The sequence below is a fragment of the Lindgomyces ingoldianus genome (genome assembly GCF_010093535.1).
Source record: "Lindgomyces ingoldianus strain ATCC 200398 unplaced genomic scaffold BDR25scaffold_71, whole genome shotgun sequence".
In the NCBI taxonomy this organism is placed as follows: domain Eukaryota; kingdom Fungi; phylum Ascomycota; class Dothideomycetes; order Pleosporales; family Lindgomycetaceae; genus Lindgomyces; species Lindgomyces ingoldianus.
This window is the reverse complement of record NW_022985232.1, coordinates 58415-77361: the sequence shown is the minus strand read 5'-3', so window position 1 is coordinate 77361 and position 18947 is coordinate 58415. Positions and strand designations below refer to the sequence as shown.

The 18947-nt window shown below is 34.6% G+C and overlaps 2 protein-coding genes across 2 annotated transcripts; both read left to right on the top strand.

Moving 5' to 3' along the window:
- Positions 1-1776: 1776 nt before the first annotated feature.
- BDR25DRAFT_347581 (uncharacterized protein) lies at positions 1777-2799 on the top strand (the record flags this gene model as incomplete). Its single annotated transcript, XM_033694281.1, has 3 exons — positions 1777-2149; positions 2217-2521; positions 2747-2799. The coding sequence occupies exons 1-3, from the start codon at positions 1839-1841 to the stop codon at positions 2797-2799; spliced, it is 669 nt and encodes a 222-aa protein (XP_033539639.1). The 5' UTR covers positions 1777-1838.
- A 568-nt stretch (positions 2800-3367) lies between these two features.
- Positions 3368-4069, top strand: BDR25DRAFT_320470 (uncharacterized protein; the record flags this gene model as incomplete). The annotated part of the gene is made up of 1 exon (XM_033691906.1): positions 3368-4069. The coding sequence occupies one exon, from the start codon at positions 3368-3370 to the stop codon at positions 4067-4069; it is 702 nt and encodes a 233-aa protein (XP_033539638.1).
- Positions 4070-18947: the final 14878 nt, after the last annotated feature.

Genomic DNA, 18947 nt, shown 5'->3' with positions numbered 1-18947 from the left:
CTAATAGCTAAACTAAGAATATAAACACTGTAATAAAATAAGTTTTATAAGTGTACATAAACTACTAGTAAGATAACTAGGTAAAATAGTTAGCTATAGCATAGTTTAAAGCTAATAACATAATATTTAAATAAACATAAGTATCTTTATTTTTAGTAAACTATAGATACTACTTTTAAATAGAATTTAAACTACTTTTAAATACCTTCTAACTAACTTTTTAATTTATATAAGTAATAAATGTAAATAAACTTATTAATAAAATTTAAAATATATCTAAATATGTTTATAAAAAGCTTACATAGGCTTAAGCTTTTTAATAAGAGTATATAAACTAATTCTAAACTCTTGCCTCTGCGTATGCAGCTAGTAAGAAGGTCTAGCTAGACACTAGAAATATTTAAATAAACTAATAATTAAAGAAACTTAATTAAAAGAACTTTAGCCTTTTTATAGTAGCTTATATAGTTTTATTATATGCTTACTAATTAATCCTACTTAACAGCATAAAGATACACCCTGTGTTCTATGTATTATTGCTGCGCTAAGTAGCCTCTAAATCTAACTATCTACCTAAATAGCTAAACCTACTACTTAAACTTATTATTATAAATAATAAACTAGAATATGTTATAAAAGATGTTAAATAAATCTAGTTTAATAAAAAAAAACATATTTATAAATACTTTATAAAATAAACTAGATATAATAAACTGTTGTAGGAACCTGTAAAAGCTCTATAAAAAAACTCTGCAGTAACCTAATTTTACGCTTAATATGTATTTAAACTAAACTTATACTCTAATAAAAATAACTTAATGCTAGAACTACTAATGTAAAGGATTCTCTTTCTAATAAAGAGGGAGGTACTGTTATAGTATCCTCTCTAGATCCTAGACATAACTGTATTAGACGTGTACTAGAGTATTATTAGTGCATGTCTAACATAAATATAACATAACATAGATATAAACTTAAGCATAAACTGCCTTAACACTAACTAAACTTAAAATAGGCTTAATTTATACTTAAAGTGTTTAGACTTTTAAGCTAAGTATTTAATTACTAATTTTTTTCTAAACCTTTCTATTCCTTACACAACGTCTTGTACCTACTATAATACCTCACGTAGTAATTGAACTAGACCTCCGTGAAGCTCTATAACCTTACTCGTGCACAATCGTGACACCCCTCTAGTAAGCAGCAGTATAGGTGTTGTAAAGCCTCTAGAGAGCAACTATAGCATTAAAGAGAGTGTAGATTTATAATATTACTAATTAATTAATAATAACTTTTACTATTTAGCTACTAGTGTAGTTACATGTTTAACGCTATATGCAATACAATATGCAATACGCGATATCTAATATTATATCACATGCTGGCTAGCTATATCAGATATCGCATGTAGAAGCCTTATCGGATATGATATCCGATCTGGCAAGTCTGGGATGGCTTATTAGATTAGTCGGAGGCGTTCATGCTTGAGAGCTTGCTCGAGCCGAGGCACGGTCTTGTGACTGCCTGCCGAGCTCGCCGAGCAGCTTCGTTACAAGAAGCGACCTTCTGGCCTTGAGACATATCTAAATTACGTACAAATTCTAAACTCAAGACTGTTTCCCATTGGAAAAAGGTTATCATACGTGCGTAAGAGAAATTAGCTGCGCCACAATCTCCCGGTTAAGTTTGGGCACTCCTAGACTCTTAGTAATGTACTAATTTTAAGTCAGGCTCTAGCGTAAATATTTGCAGTCCCATTTACTCTGCATCTCGGGAGAAACGGATCGCCCTATGTTTATCGGCACTTCTATTTCTACTTCCCCAATTCTATCGCAATAATGTTCAAGTCCGGCCTCGTCCTGGCCATGGCAGTGAATGCTATCTTCGCGCACCCTCAGAACACTCTTCTAGAGCGAGACAGTACAGCTACATCCATTGTTACCCCTACCTCGATTAAGGCTACAGAAATGGCTACAACCAGCATGGCATCATTTGACTATCATTTGTATTCGTCTCAGATCTCCTGTCTTTTCGCGACACCTTACATGAATTGCCTAAGTAGTGGACTCGAAAAAGTTACCTACAACGCTATTCCAAACCCAAGCGAGCTTTGGAAATTGGCATGCTCAACCAAATCAGTTCAATATGCGTACGTCTAGATGTTCGACATTTATTTCTCATACGTAGCTTGGCACTATTTGCTAACAGCTAGACAGTTGCGACCCTATCTGTTCTGTAACTCTGAATTCCGACTCAAGCGATTTCCTATTTCATACCTGCACGTCTTACTTTGAGATCAAGACTGGCTTTATTTCTCCCACTGCTGTTGCTAGCACGACCATCGGACCCAACACCAGCACCTCGGCCATTCCAAGCGCCGGGCGGGGCACGAGTTCCTTAACGATGGTCAGCAGCTCACCTAAGACCAGTGCATCTACTGCAACTGCCAACGCTATATCCAGGGCTGGTGTAGCTCCTTTTGTTATGCAGACTGCAGTTGCAGCCGTTGCAGCTGTGGCAGGTGTATTGGGGGTAATAGTGTAAAGCGCGCGCTTAATGCTGGAGTTTCCTCACGTGATCTTATTTTGTTCACTTCTTACCTTCCCTTTTTACGGTCTTTCCTCTGTACTAAGCTCTAATTATTCTAAGGATTCCGCTTTCTTTTATACAGTCTGTAATTAGCCTAGAGCGTCTCTAGGCTTCTTAGACTATTCACTCCTCTTATTAAACACTATTATATTTGCAGTTACAGAATTCTCAAAGCTCGAGTCCCCAACACTACTTCCGCCTGCTGCCTAAGCTAGTGGTAGCCTTGGGTCACATAACAGGCTTACTTAGTACCACGTAAGCTTGTAGTTACCCTTCTTTAGCAATCAATCTCGTTTGTTATGCCTCTAGTGCTCTTATAAGCTTCACACATTATAGACGCGGATGAGTAACATAAATAGAGTGTACAATAACAGAAACAGGCTGAACTTGCTTTTCTGCTTAAGAAAAACATTTTAGGAATTGCCATCCTTCTTCAAGATAGTTTCACTGCGGCTGTTTTCTATTTTAATGGGAGAATTTGCTTAAAGCTGCTGATGGGCAAAATTATTCTTGTATCACGTAACAGCTTCTATTTTCTCGCCAAGTCTACACAGCCCATTCGAAACTAAAGCTCCTCGCGATCGCTTGTATCGCTACCTTCTTAGCACGCGTGATGCTCATTTAATTTATCGAGAAAAGAAAAGAATTCGCCGAATTCGCACTTAGCATCGCCACGCCACCCGAAACACCTACTAATAAATGACTATATAAGCCCAGATTTCTCACTTTTATTTCGTACGTGCGCAAAGAACGGAAAAACAGCAATTTCCGAGCCGCAATGATGGGGAACCGCTATTCAAGGCCAAGTCCACCCCTCGTTCTTGAAACTTGTGTAACCCTCTTGTCATTCGCTACCCTTCCCCTCGCAGTCTATTACGCCTCGGAAATCTACCGCGCACCAGCAAATCCCCATCCGTCAGTGACATGGTGGAAAACGGGCGGAGGAACGCTTTATGGCGGTCCACCTGCCATAACTCTCCTCCTTTCTATCACAACCGCGTCCCAATATCAGAAAAGAGAGATACCATACGTCTACGCAATCGTATTCTCTACTGTTATGCTCGCGGGGTGGCTTGTAACATTCATATTTTGGTTTCAATGCCATTTGGATAAGTGGGATATCACCGACCAGTTTTGCTATCAACGGTTACTCCAGTCTGGAACAGCAGAGCAGACGTACAGAAATGTTTCGCAAGCGGTTGGAATTGCAACGATTGCGTGTGGCGCGCTTAATGCCTTGCTCTATGTTATATACGTAATTGTCGTGGCGATTGATTTTTTTCAGGATTCTGCAAGTTCTTATTTAGTAGGGTCTTCGTCGAAATATTTTGGAGGGATAGGATCCACTGCTGGAGGAGGCAATGGTGGACAGAGGAGAGCTGGAGGTAATTGGGGAGCAGCTGATCTGGGGACAGATGAGGGGGGAGGTGGTGGAGACGCAAGCGGTGGGGGAGGGGGAGATGGTGGAGACGGCGGATAATAATGTGGAGAGTATGGTGACGTAACTATTTGACATGAACATAAGCAACTAGAGGGTTTTAGGAATCAAGATAATTTCAAGTGAGGAGCGAGATTGGACAGAGGCCATGGACACGATGATCCCAATAAAGTACTATGTGGTGGGGATCAGGTCCAGGTCGGCTCGTTGACGGTTTCATGCGACAAAGCGAAAATCAAAAGCTTAGTCGCATTCCATCCGTATAACACCTACTAACGCTAACGCCCACATACCTAAGCCTCAATTGATGCCCCAGTAAGAATAATAATTGCCACAGTAAACAGGGACATGCCTCAGGCTCCCCCTAGAGACCATTATCTCACGAGCCAGACGCTCCTCCTACGGCGGACTGTTAACAGGTGAAGGGACAAACTTCAATAGTACTCTGCTAACTATAGCAGATATTAAAATAATGTTCTTTTCTTTACTAGATCTAACTAATATGCATTTCTGTAATAAGTTATAGAGTTTTTAGTGCAAAATACTAGGTTACATGCTAGCGCGCCTACCTTGTACAAAGTAAGACTATAGTGTTTATACACTAACAAGTAAAACTAGCTAGTTCTTAAACTATGTTAGCAACGCACAGGCTTAATTAATATTTCTTATACTAAACTACTCTTATACTTAAACTAACCTACTTTACTTCTTAACTTAATTTATAAGACTTTATACTTTTTTTTTTAGCTCTTTTTATACATTTTCTATATTACTGTTTTTACAAATACTAGTTTATTTAAATAGTAATAAAAACAAAGATTTTTAAAATAGATGTTTATATTTATAACCATTATATTTTACCATAGTAGACGTTTAATATAATAATATAACTATTCTTTTATTTTTTAACTAGTATAGTAAATTATTATATAAGTAAACTAGTAGCATGTAACTTAAAAGGATTGAAAGAGCTTAATCTTAACTTAAAAAAAGTTAAACCCGCTTAAAATAGCTATCTAAGATTCTCTACATCTGCTACTTAATGCTTTAAAGCTTAAACTATTGCTTAACGTAATTAGAAGATTTTTTATTACTAGTAGTAGTTCTATTCTAAGGTTTAGTAAAGCGCTAAACAATTAAAAGAGCTTTAATACTCTAAGAGAACAATAGTAAAAGCTCTAGCTACTATTTTATCTGCATTTACTAGTCTATAGATTGTTGTTAGAGCTTTTTTTTAAATGCTTATGTGCTAGTAAATATCTTACCTATTTTTTCTTAAAAGGGTTTACTTAAGCCTTAGTGCGCTCTTTAGTTATATATGTAAGGTTAGAACTATATAGCTAGGTTGCTATCTAGTTATAGTTTTATCTACTATATTATTTCTTTATTTAATTAAGATGCACGTTTATTATAGTTTATAAAGAGAATGTAATATGTAAAGAAAAGTTATAAATCTTAGAAATTTCTAGTAAATAGTTTAAAAGAGCTAAGTGCATAGCTTGTTCTATTACTATAGTGTTTTTGTAAAGTATAATATTTTGCATAGTAGGTAGCTCTATCTATAGTTTGTTAATCTGTTTTATTAGTTTGTTCTTATTCTAAGTTAGCTTAGAAAAGGTACTGCCTAAAGAGTTTACTCCCTCTATTTAAACAATAAAAAGGGGGGTTAGAAGATTTATACTAAGAAAGAGAGTAGTAATTAATATTATAATACTTACTTTATAATCCTGTCACGTAGTACTTAGGCTAGATGTAGGGTATACACTATGGTGTACTATAGCGAGAAATATAGGGTCGGCTGGAACGTTAGGTGTACAGTCTGTCGTACCTGCGTGATAGGGGTAGATAGTGATAGCCTTATAGTTTGCCTTGCTCACAGTATAGAGATTAGAGGCAACGCTTAATAAGAGAGTATAGACCCTATTATAGTGCTGTTAGAAGCGTGCTATACTACTTACGTCTATTATAAGAGGGAATAGAGAACTTTAATTACAGTCTTCCTAAGAATAGTTAAGATTAAGAATATATACTAGAGGTTGCGCGCACTTATTCTTAGTGCGCGCACTGCCTGAACTTCTTAACCTGCCTGCAACTGTGCGGCTTATCTCCGCGTGTTCTGTTCTGGTCCTCGATGAACATTTCCTACCATTGGTCCACGGGCCAATGCTTCTGTTCCGGACACTCGTTTACAGTCCTAATAGAGAACGTAACAATTATAGTAAGAAGAGATAATAGGTTTTTAAGAAACTAAATGAAAAAGGCTTACTACTATAAAAACCTAAGTATAAGTTTTTTTAATATAAAAAATAAAGTATCTAGGCTTTATTATTTTAAAATAGAGATGTAAAATAGAGCTAAAAAAGATTAGAACTATAATAACATAGCGTAAAGGAATGAAAGTAAAAGATGTATAAGAATTTATAAAACTAATAAGAAATTTAGAACACTTTATACTAGAATATTTGAAAAAGGCACGACTATTAATAAAAGCTACTAAGAAAGGCTTTATGTTTAGATACACACTAGAGATGCAACAAATAATAGATATAATTAAGATTAATATTACAAAAGCCTTAGTAATAGCTACGTGTAACCTAAATAAGAAATTAGCGGTTTATACTAATACATTAAATTATGCTAAAGCAGTAACACATTATTAAAAAGAAAGAAAATAATAAATACTTATTATATAAAATACTACAACAGTTTATAAATTATCTGTACAAGGGGAGTTTGCTTAGAGTACGCTGTTATTTCACGCTTAAAAATCCTTCGCAGGAAATTATTTTATTATATACACTACAGGCAAGTTACTTATACACCTAAGTTACTTACTTTTACTAAGACTACACTATACAACTCTTCTTACACTAATGCATTTCTAATAACACTACTTAGATGTGTTAAAGGAATGTTAGATATAGCTTACACTCTAGGCTTTTAAATAAGACATAACACTTTTTAAGTAACACACTATAGCTATTTATAAAGTCTTTTAAAAACAAGTAACTAATGCGCTAGACAATATTTTTAAGCTAATTATATAGCTAACTTATAAAAGCTAGATAATAATAAAGAGTAGGTAATTATTAAGCACATACTAAAGCTAGATGCGCAAGAATTTCCCCTTCAGCTAGTAGCTATAGCTAATATAGCTAATTCTCTACACGCTAAGGATAATCTAGGCTATGTTAGCATAAACTAGCTTAGTATGTTTGTTAAGTGTTGTTTAGAGCTTAAAGTAAAGTTTAAGTGTAAGTATAACTATAAAAAAGCTTTTAATAAGAATCTTATAGTAATTTAAAGCTAGTTTAACTATATAAAGATTATTAAAAAGAAGTATAGTATCTAAGATAACAACATGCACAACTTTAATAAGATAGAGTTTACAATCGGCTAGATATCTACTAGACTAGTTGTTATAGGTTTAGAGAGATAAGAACAGCTGTCTAGGGTATTAGTGCTAAATAGTAGGCTATTTTACTCTTTATTATTTTCTAAGTTAGCAATTACTTTTTAAACTAGTATAAGAAGAAAAAGCTACTTTAGAATTAGGTTATTATATTCTTTAAGCGCAGTTAGAATACTAATTAGCTTAGTCTAGACTAGTTAAAGCGCTTTAATGTGTATATAGTATATATAAAGAAGTGTACTGTTAGCAGCTACTGTCTGCTAGTTATTAACAGCTATAAAGGCTATAACTTACTGTTTTTTAAGTAAAATCTAAGAAGGGTTTTAAAGCTCTAGATTCGTTCCTTTTAACTTATAATAAGTTAAAATAAGCCTTAATGTAAAGTTGCGCACTTTATTACTACTACTTTTTATATATAATAAGCTCTAGTAGTTGTAAACTCTATATAACACTCTAGAACTTAAGTTATAATTAATCTTTATACAAATACAAATTAAGAAGCATATAAATAGTTTACTAACTTCTATAGTTAAGGCATTTAAAAATGTCTTAAAAAGGGTAGTAATAATTATGTATAAGCTAGTTTAAGTATAACAGGAACTTACTAAGCTTTAAGCAGCTAATAAAGCAGCGACACAACATAAATTATATAAAAAAAGCAAATTAAAGAAAAAAAGCCTTTAATAATTTAGAAAGCCTGCGCTTAACAGCTCTAAAAGAGTTTAGAGCGCGCAGTAACAAGAAGAAGGCAAAGAAGCAGGTGTAAGCTAAAGTAGGTAAGTTATCCTAAAGGCGCTGCAGATAGTGCAATTAGACTAAGCATAGCGCGCAAATATATAAGCAAGAAGTAGAAGTAGTATCTAAATAATATTCTAGGCTATACTATACTATACATTGCTAGAGCAGGTTGTTATAGTATAGTCTTAGTAAAAGTAAGCAACTTAGGTGTGTAAGCAATTTGCCTATAGTGCACATTATTATAAGTAGCCTTTATAAGAAAACTGTAACAGTAACAGTTAGCGCATTAAAGTAGGCTATTTAAGTTAAAGAATAATTACAGCATAATGCTTAGTAAAGTAGTATTAGATAGGTAATAGACGCATAATAACAACATTTAACTCTAGCACGTAACTAATTACAACCTGTGTAAGGCTAAGATGGCGCTTACATGCAACAGGTATATATACTATTCTGTAACGTACTTTAGACTTGCCAGATCGGATATTATATCCGATAAGGCTTCTACATGCGATATCCAATATAGCCAGCCAGCATGTGATATGATATTAGATATCGCGTATCACATGTTGTATTGCATATAGCGTTAAACACGTGACCACGCTAGTCGCTAAATAGTAGAGGTTATTATAAATTAATTAGTAATATTTTAAATCTACACTCTTTTTAATGCTATAGTTGCTCTCTAGAGGCTTTATAACATCTATACTACTGCTTACTAAAGAAGTGATGATGCCCTTATGTATCTAGTTCCCTACACACTTAACACGCTCTAGGTTATCACAGCTTATACACTTATAGTTATATATAAAAGTGTGCCTACTACTTAAAAACACTAATTCTATATTAGAGGACTTAGAGGCTATAGAGAAGATATTAATAGCTCTATATAATAAATATAAGTAAGCTTATAGCTAATTACTATAACACTACTAGGCTAAGGCTAGGCCTAATATTAACACAGGCTGTGCATTAATAAAGCGATTAAAGCTGTTTATGTTAGCTACTATTATACTAGTAATAGTAATCTTTTTAATTAAAAGATTTAGCTTATTTATAAGCGTATAAAGTCTTTATAATATGTTACTTTATAGTAGCGTAGGTGTTAATAGCTAGGTGTTGCTATACTTGCCTAACTAAATTACACACACGCTAGTAATAGTAGGATTAACTTATACTATAGCCTAGTTTTAGGTAATGTATTTTCCTTACTTTAAAAGGTTAAGCAGCAGTGTAGTAGTGTATATAAGAGTTTTCTTAGTTAAAGTGTAATATTTATTTAGCATAAACTAGCCTATGTTGATATAATGCAGCATGTAGGGATTATAAGTGTTAGGGGCGCTATATAAAGCCTACATAGCTTTATTAGCAGCCTTAAAGTAAGCTATAAGAGATAGGAAACTAACTTTATACTTTTTAAATTATCTTAGCAGTACGTCTATAATAAGTAGTAATTATAATAGTGTAGAATTAGCACCTTTAGTGTACTGTGTTATAGCTATAAAAAATAAATAAATTTATATATCTTAGCTATAAACTTTTAATTAAAAGCTATAAGTAGATTATTACTTATAGTAGTATTATAATTAAGTAAGAACTACTTAATAGCTTACTACTTATATAGCAGGTTATTTAGTAGCTTATACTATAAGTTCTATTATATTATATTATTAATGCTTAGGTGTAGCTAGACCTAGTAGTTCTACTTATTACTACGTAGAGTTAAGCTGCGCAGCTAGACAGCAATATTATAGACCTTACATAGCAGCGTAATATGCTACTAGCTCTTAAAGTGCTCAAGTAGATTACAGGTCCTACTACATAGCTACTATAAAGTCTAATATGTACTATTACTTACCTACTCAGGCTACTACTGTAATGTATTATAGAATTACTTAAATAGTAAGTTACTTAGGGTGTTACTAATAGCATTAAGCACTATAATTAATACCTCTTTTAATAAAGCAATTAGGTAGGCCTAAAGTAAAAGATTAATAATATACGCTATATAATAAATATAGTAATGTTTAGAGTTAAAGCTAACCTACTGCTGTTAGTAAAAGTTAATAACTAGTATTACTTATAACTGCACCTAAACTATGCTCTGCTTGTAGGCTAGCAGCTAGGTGCGCTAAGTAAGTATTATTTAATATTACATTATTTAAAGTGTAATATCTAACATGTTGTGTAATTACATGAAACTAAAAAGTGTATAGTATTAGTAATGCCTAATATTTACTGCTATAGCTATAATAATACTTAGGCAGTGCTAATAGCGCTTTTTAAAGTTTATAATCTTTATTAACTTATCTTGCGTAGATTGCTAGTATACTACAGCAGTGTAGTAATATTTATAAGTTTAAAGATATATGCACTTTTAAAACTACGCCTTTAAGCCTAGCTTTAAGCTGTAGATAATATAAGTTAAAAGTTATTATAATAACATGCAAGACAGCGCTTTATATACTAATAAGTATATCCTTCATAGTAGAGTTAGCTGCTAGCATTAGGTTTTATAACTTATTTTACTTTATACTATAAAATAATAGTCTTTAGTGTGCTATTAAGCTAATAATAGTGTTAACATAGCAACTATAATTAAACATGCGATGCAGTGAGCTGTTAAGAGGGTATGTAAAAAAATATGCCTTAATCTAAACTTTTTTATACATAGCAGCTAATGCCTTTAATAATTCTATAATACTGTTAACATTATTGCTTCTAGTATGCTGCTCTAGATAGGCTTTATGTATATAATATTTTATATTATTGTGTTTACTGTTAGCCTGGAGGTAATGTAGGCATTAATATACTATAGGGCCTCTAATACAACAACCTAAATCGCTTAGCTAGCCCTACTAGAGGTAGGTTAATTAAAAGTGTACATTAAAAGCAATATAAGAGAGCAAAGGCTATAAGGCCTTACGTAGGGTTATAAGAAGATAATTAGGATAGTTAGGCCTAGCAGCATTATAGCAAGCTTTGCAGAGTCTGCTGTTAGCTTAGGCGCTAGCTAATTATAGCATGTGTAGCGTTATCTAAAGTAATATGTAATATAGTAAAGTTAATCTAATATAATATCTAATATTATATTGCATGTTATATTAGATAAGCGGATGTGGTATCTAATATACGTATCTAATGTGGAAAGTCTAACGTACTCATTTAATTGTATGGCTAAGCGCTGCGCAGCTTGTAGGAATGCTAGGTAGTTGTCTAGCAGCATTGATTAGCTATCTAGTGCACGCTAAATTAAGGCATTAAGACCCTAGTAAAACATTAAAATCTTAATAGTAGCTAGCTAATCTTTTTTTTTTAGGTTTATACAAGATCTACTTAAATTTAGTAATATAAGTAGGTAGAGGATTACTATTGTTCTAGTGTATCATATGTAGAGCCTGCTAGGCCTTGCAGATCTTATTAGAATTAGTGTATACTTATTATAGTTACTATAGAATTGTCTTATAGTCCTAGTAACCTTATTCTTTAGCATCTAATAGCAGCAGTAGTACAGTAGCCTGCACTGTAGGCTCTAGGTTGTCCTATATAAAGTAGAACTAGGCTGTACTATCTCTAATTACACTACTATTAATTATAATCTTAGCCTTAATAGTAAGTAGCTATGTTTTAAACTTATATAGCTTACTATTAAACTTAGTAGGTGTTAGGAGGACTAGCTTTATACGTAAGAGTAAAAAGGTAATAATACTAAGTGTGCTGCGCAGCATCTAGTTCTTAGCGCGTAGGCTTTAAATTTCTTGCTAAAACTTAGAGCATAGCGCCTAAATTTTAGCGTAGAGCTTTTAAATTAGGTTATTTATTATATAAAGAAGAAAAAAAGTAAAAAAAGCAAAAGGCTAACTATATGCGTGTGCATAATAAAAGTATAAGCATACTCTAACTAATCTTACCCTCTAAGATTAGAAGAGAGGTTGCGCACTGTCTCTATTATTAACTTAATAGAGTATGTTAGTGTCTATTAACCTAGAATTATAAGCGTGTGCGTGTGTTAAAAAAGCTTAGGCGTGTATGTGTGTGTATAAGTGTGCGTGTACGTGTGTACTTAAGCTTTTATGTTACCTAAGGAGTTTAATCTAATGCTATAGTTAGCATGCTTAAGCTACAAGCAAGAGGTGGTGTAACTCAAGTAGATTAAACTAAGGAGTAGAGGAGCTGCTCTGCGAGTTTAAATATACATGTGTGCCCCCTGCTACAGCGGACTGTTAGCTGGTGAAGGAAAAAAACTAATCGCTAATTGCTTAAGAGCATTTTAGGTATAAAACACTATAGTATTTTACTACGCAAAACATACTATAACGCATTTATATAATGTTTTTTAAAGATCTAAGGAGTAAAGAGTTGTTTTATATAACTATATTATAACTGCTTTTTATAGCAACTGTCTTTACTACAGCGTTGTACAATAATTGTAGATACTTACTGCTACCACTACTCTTCCACATCTACTACTACTACACTGGTAGCAGCAACAATAACAGTAATAATAGTAATAATAGTAATAATAGTAACAACAACAATAGCAGCAGCAGCAGCAGTAATAATAATAATAATAATAATATAAGCATTAAGCTTATAGTATTTTAATTACTTTTATTATATAAAGCTAATAACGTACCTAACGGGTTGGCCGGCCACACAGGTTGGCCGGCCACTTTTGCTAAGCCCCCACTAAACTCTACCTATCTACATAATGCCTTAACAACAACACTAGATTAAATCTTCTAAAGAACGTTAGATACAGCTTGCTCTTTAAGCTGTTAAATAAGACTTAAAACTCTCCTTACAACACGCTGCAGCTATCTATAATGTCTTTTACACAACACTAAGCAATTAACGCGCTAGACGGCCTTTATAAGCAGAATGCTAGCCTAAATTAAGGAATCTAACTAAGCTTAAAAAAAAGGTAGTTGTTAAGTACATACTTAAGCTTATTACGCGCAGATTTCCCCCTAGGCTTACAGCTGTAGCTAATATAGCTAATTCCTTGCCTATAGAGCGTAATCTAGGCTAGGTTAGCTTAAACTAGCCTAGTATGTAGGTTAAGCACTGCTTTAAGTTTATAATAAAGTTTAATTACAAGTATAATTATAAAAGAGCGCTTTATAAGAATCTAAAGGTTATCTAGAGCTAGTTTTACCTAGTAGCTAACATAAAAGCTAAGTACAGTATCTAGGATAAAGATAAGTATAACTTTAATAAGTTAGGCTTTATAATAGGCTAGATATTAACTAGAGTAGTTGTTATAGCTTTAGAGAGATAAAAATAGCTAAAGGCAATACAGTAAAGTAATAAGAAGTAGATAATAGTTATCTAGAGCATTAACATAATAAAGTAGGCTATAAGATTATAAAGCTTTAAGCAGTAAATAAGGCTACTATATAATATAAATTACATAAAAAGAAGTAAATTTAGGCAGAAAAGACCTTAATAGTTAAGAATAGAGCTTGTTTAACTGCTTTAAAGGAGTTTAGAGCGCGTAGTAATAGGAAGAAGCTAAAGACACAGGTGTGCGCTAAAGAAAGTAAGCTAAGTTAAAGGTAATATAGGTAGTGTAATTAGACTAGGCATAACTTGCGTATGTGTAAGCAAGTAGTAAAAGTAGACTTTAAATAATATCTTATGTTGTATTACTTTATATAAGGCTAAAGTAGGCTATTTTGCAAGAGAATAGGGTGGTTTTAGTAGGGGCTTGGCAAAAGTGGCCGGCTAACCCGTGTGGCCGGCCAACCTGTTAGGTACGTTACTTAAAATAAGGCATTTATTTTTTATAATACTACTATTACTGCTACAAACTAAGCTAGCGCTAATGTTAATTCTGTTCTACATGTAGGATAGCAGCAGCTAGCCCTACTAGCTTTTAGTCTATAGGCCTGTGCATTGCTAGTGTTACGGTATCCTCCCCGGATCCCAGACATAACCGTATCGGACGCGTACTGGAGTATTATTGGTGCACGTCTGACACGAACACGACACAACACGGACATGAACTTAAGCACAAACCGCCTCAACACTAACTAAACCTAGAACAGGCTTAATTTATACCTAAAGCGCTTAGACTTCTAAGCTAAGTATTTAATTGCTAATTTCCTTCTAAACCTTCCTGTTCCTCACACAACGTCTTGTACCTACCATAATACCTCACGTAGTAATTGAACTAGACCTCCGTGAAGCTCTATAACCTTACTCGTGCACAATCGTGACAGCTAGCCCTCCTAAGGCAAGATGTAAAGTTAATATATAGTAATATATTCTCTTATTAAATAGCTTTCTATAGGCTTTTATATATTAACACTATTTTTATATAATCTTATAGAAAGGCAGTAGACAACTTATGCAGCACATGCTATAGCGCTATCTTAGGCCCACAACTGTTTCTAGAGTGCTGCTGCGCTAACGGGCACTTTAGCAGAGCATGTAGGAATTATAAATAGCATAACTATGCTAGTTACTGCTCTATAAAAAAAGGTAATAATAAGCTAGCTAGTAAACCTTTATATTTAAGCTACAACTTAGAGGTTAGTAGTGCTAGTAATAGTTTATAGTAGTAGCTTATTTTTATTAAAAATAAACTTACTAAAGCTTTAGCTAATAATATAATAGTTTTAGCTTAAAGTATATATAATATTTTTTTAAAAGTAGTAAAATGCTTTAGCTATAAAAGTTATCTATAGCACTTAGCTATATAAAGATGTTTATAGCACTTAGTTAAAGCCTATACCTTTGTGTAGTAACTAGAATAAGTAGCTATTAAATAGTAAAACTAAACTAGGCTAGTAAATAAAAGAAATAAATTAAATTATTATATAAAACATACTACTTTTTAATACTATAAAGCTAATAAGGCACTTAAGAATTAACATTAAATAGCTAAAATAGTGCTTACTTATAATTATAAAATACTACAACAGTTTATAAATAATCTGTAAAAGCAAAGCTTGCTTAGAGCAATAGTTAGTACATTAAGGTAGGTTATTTAGGTTAGTTAAATAATAACATGGTCCACAAGCGAATGGTCAACACAAGCGAGTGTTCTGCCCCACCACCAAAACGCAGCCAACCTACTACCAACTGCGATGCATTAACAACTATATAATTAATTATCTTTAAAAGAGGCTAGAATTAACCTAGCTATTTAAGCTCTTAATAGAGACGCGTCTTTAACTAAGAGGCGCGCTGCAGCACTCTATAATGTTAATTAAATAGCTCTCCGCCAACAACGCGCAGGGATGACTATGCAACGCGACTGTACAGCTAACAACAAGAAGCTTATAAAGCTAGAAGAGGAGGTGATTATTAAGCATATACTTAATCTAGATTCCTAAGGATTTGCGCCTACTCTAGGTGCTGTACAAGAGATAGCTAACAAGCTTCTTACTAAGCGCAGCGCTCCACTAGCAGGTATTAACTGGCCATCTAACTTTGTTGCGCGTACGCTAGCAGTTAAAACCTACCTTAGCTAACTGTATAATTACTAATAAGCAAAATGCAAAGATCTAGCAATTATAAGTAAGTAGTTTAAGCTTGTAGAGGCTACATAATTAAAGTACAGCATTATAGATTAGGACATGTATAATTTTAACAAAATAGGCTTTTAGATAGGGGTTATATTAAGCTAAATAGTTGTTACAGGCATAGATAGACGTAATTAGCTAAAGGCTATACAGCTAGGTGACTGTAAATAGGTGACAGTTATTGCAGGCATTAACATAGATAGGTGGGCAATACCTCTGTATGTAATCTTTAAAGGCAAGCATCACCTATCTGCCTAGTATAAGAATAAGGATATACTAAAGGACTAGGCTATTAGTGTTAGCAATAATAGCTAGACAACTAACAAACATAGAATTACATAGCTAGAGCACTTTAATCTGCACATAAAAGATTACTTAGTAGGCTTATAGCAGCTGCTTATTTTTAATAGCTATAAGAGCTATTACTCTGTTAAATTCCTAAAGCTCTGCAAGCAGAGGCGTATTATAGCGCTCTGTATGCCAGCACACGCGTCACATATTCTACAGCCGCTTGACGTTGGCTGCTTTTTGCTGTTAAAGCGCTTGTACAGTACTAAGATTAGCTAGTTAATTTGCTACTAGATTAACTATATTAACAAGCTAACCTTTCTACTAGCCTTTAAGGCAGCATTTAGTTGCTTAATTATAATAGATAATATCTGCGCAGGCTTTAGAGCTACAGGACTAGTCCTATTTAACCTAGAGCTAGTGCTCTTAAAGCTTAATATACAGCTACCTAATTAGCTAGCTACTCTACTACTAAATACTGCCTAGGAGGCTTAAACACCTAGCAATCTTTATAAAGTTAAGGCTTAGTTAACTCTACTATATAATTAGATTTAAAGGCATTAGAATTTGTCTTCTTTTACTATGCTTAATTTAGCAAAGCAGCTAAGTAAGGGCGCTACTAAGATAGCTTATGTTGCTATTCTACAGCACAATTAAGCAGCTGCTCTAGAGAGGGCCTGTAAGGCAGCTACAAAGCGCAAGCAGTGTAAAAAAAAGCAAATTTAGAAAGGAGGAACTCTAACAGGTTATTAGGGCTTTAAGTTAAGTACTTAGAAGCTTGCTAGTATAGCAGGAGGTAGCAAAATGCCTTAGGAGGAGTTAACTGCTAAAAGCAGCGCAGCGCGCGCACAGCGCTGCAAGCGCTGCAACAAGCCTAGGCATAACTCTTATACATGCAAGGATATTAAATAATTTTATAGTAGTTTATTTTATATAGTATATTTTTGCGTTGTTAAATTAATAGTCTTTAAAGTTAAATTTAGTGGTAGGGCGGAACACTCGCTTGTGTTGAACATTCGCTTGTGGACCATGTTAGTTGTAACATAATGTATATATAAGGACAGAGCTCTGTACCACTACGCTAATACAACTAAAAAGGTGCGAATAATTAACTAACAGTTAATTATTACGTACAGAATAGTATATATACCTGTCGCACGTAAGCGCCATCCCGGCCTTACAGTATAACAAGGTTGGCACAGTTAACTACGTGGCCTTCTCTCGCTCATAGAGGTTTAGGCTAGGCTAGAGACAACCGCTAGTGCTAGTGCTTACCCTAGCATTAATAATATATATATATTATACTATGCAAGAATACTTAGCTTAAGTATTCTCGTGCGTACCTTTTAGTACAGTAGGGAAAGTTGTATAGTATTAGCTTGGCAGGCGGGGCGCCTACCTTATTACAACAATAGTCTTCCTCTTCTTTGCACCTTGCGTTCTCTAGCGTTGCACCTGTTCCTTTCACTGCCTAATACCGCCACGCCACGCCTAATACTGCTACCTAATATCTTTAATTTAATTGTTTTTGTAACAATTCTCGTTCCATCTTGGGTCGCCCGGAACCCATCCGAAGGGTCCCCGTATCGGCTCCGACCCTGGCTCGACCCTGGCTCGACCCTGACTCAACCTGGCCCCGACTCTGCCCTGCCCCCTGCTGTTACCCCTATTCCCTCATGTATTTAGTCGCACCTCGCCCCGTAGCTAGCTCGGTAGTTTTCTGATATCCTTTTGTACAAGGCCTATAGGTGTCAATGGCATTCCCAGGTTCAGAGTCCCCACGCACTCCCATATGCCTCTGAGTGGATTCCCTCCGCATTCGGACCCATTGTCTTGCCTGCGCCGTTACAGTTTTCGCATTAAAGCCCTAGTTGTAGAGCTGCAGCTTGCATAGTTTGTTGCCTCTGTAGGAATTTCTTAGAGTGCTGGGGAGCTCTAGCGCTGCTTCTGCCTCTGCCTCTGCCTCTGCCTCTCTATCAAGGCAAGCATTAATGTAGTACATGTAATACCTTAACAAGCTGTTTTGCTTGCACAACTGCTAGTTTAGCTTCTTTAACTGCTGTTTAAATATAATAGGCTAATGCCTAGAGGTGTTAGTAAGAGATTCCCTAGCAGCGTTCGGAAATGCATAAGGTAAATTGCAGTAAATTGTAGCAAACTATAGCAAATTGCAGCAAACTACAGCAAATTGCAGCAAACTACAGCAAACTACAGCAAACTGCAGCAAATTGCAGTAAACTACAGCAAACTACAGCAAATTGCAGCAAACTACAGCAAACTACAGCAAACTACAGCAAACTACAGCAAATTGCAGCAAATTACAGCAAACTACAGCAAACTACAGCAAATTGCAGCAAACTACAGCAAACTACAGCAAATTGCAGCAAACTACAGTAGATTACAGCAGCAGGCAACAATCCCTAGTAGATATTAGTTGTGTTGCAAGTAGCTCTACGTATAGAGAGGGTTCTAGGGGGGTAATGCCTCTAGAAAAAAAGCCTTACAAAGGGTAGCAGTAATTGCACATAAGCTAGTGTTAGCGTAATAAGAAATTACTAAGCTTTTGGCAGCTAATAAGGCAGCTACATTTAGAAAGGCCTGCGCTTAACAGCTTAAAATAAGTTTAGGGCGCGCAGTGATAGGAAAAAGGCAAAGAAGCAGGTGTAAGCTAAAGTAGATAAGCAATCCTAAAGGCGCTGCAGACAGTGCAATTAGACTAGGCATAACGCGCAAACGTGTAAGCAAGAAGTAGAAGTAGTATCTAAAGAATATTCCAGGCTGTACTGTACTCTATAGTGCTAGAGTGGGTTGTTATAGGCCATAATAAAGTTTGTTGTGGTGTGGTCTTGGCAAAAGTGAGCAACTCAGGTGTGCGAGCAACTGCCAATCCTCGACACACCGATGCGGCTGATGCCAATCCCCGACACACCGATGCGGCTGATGCCAATCC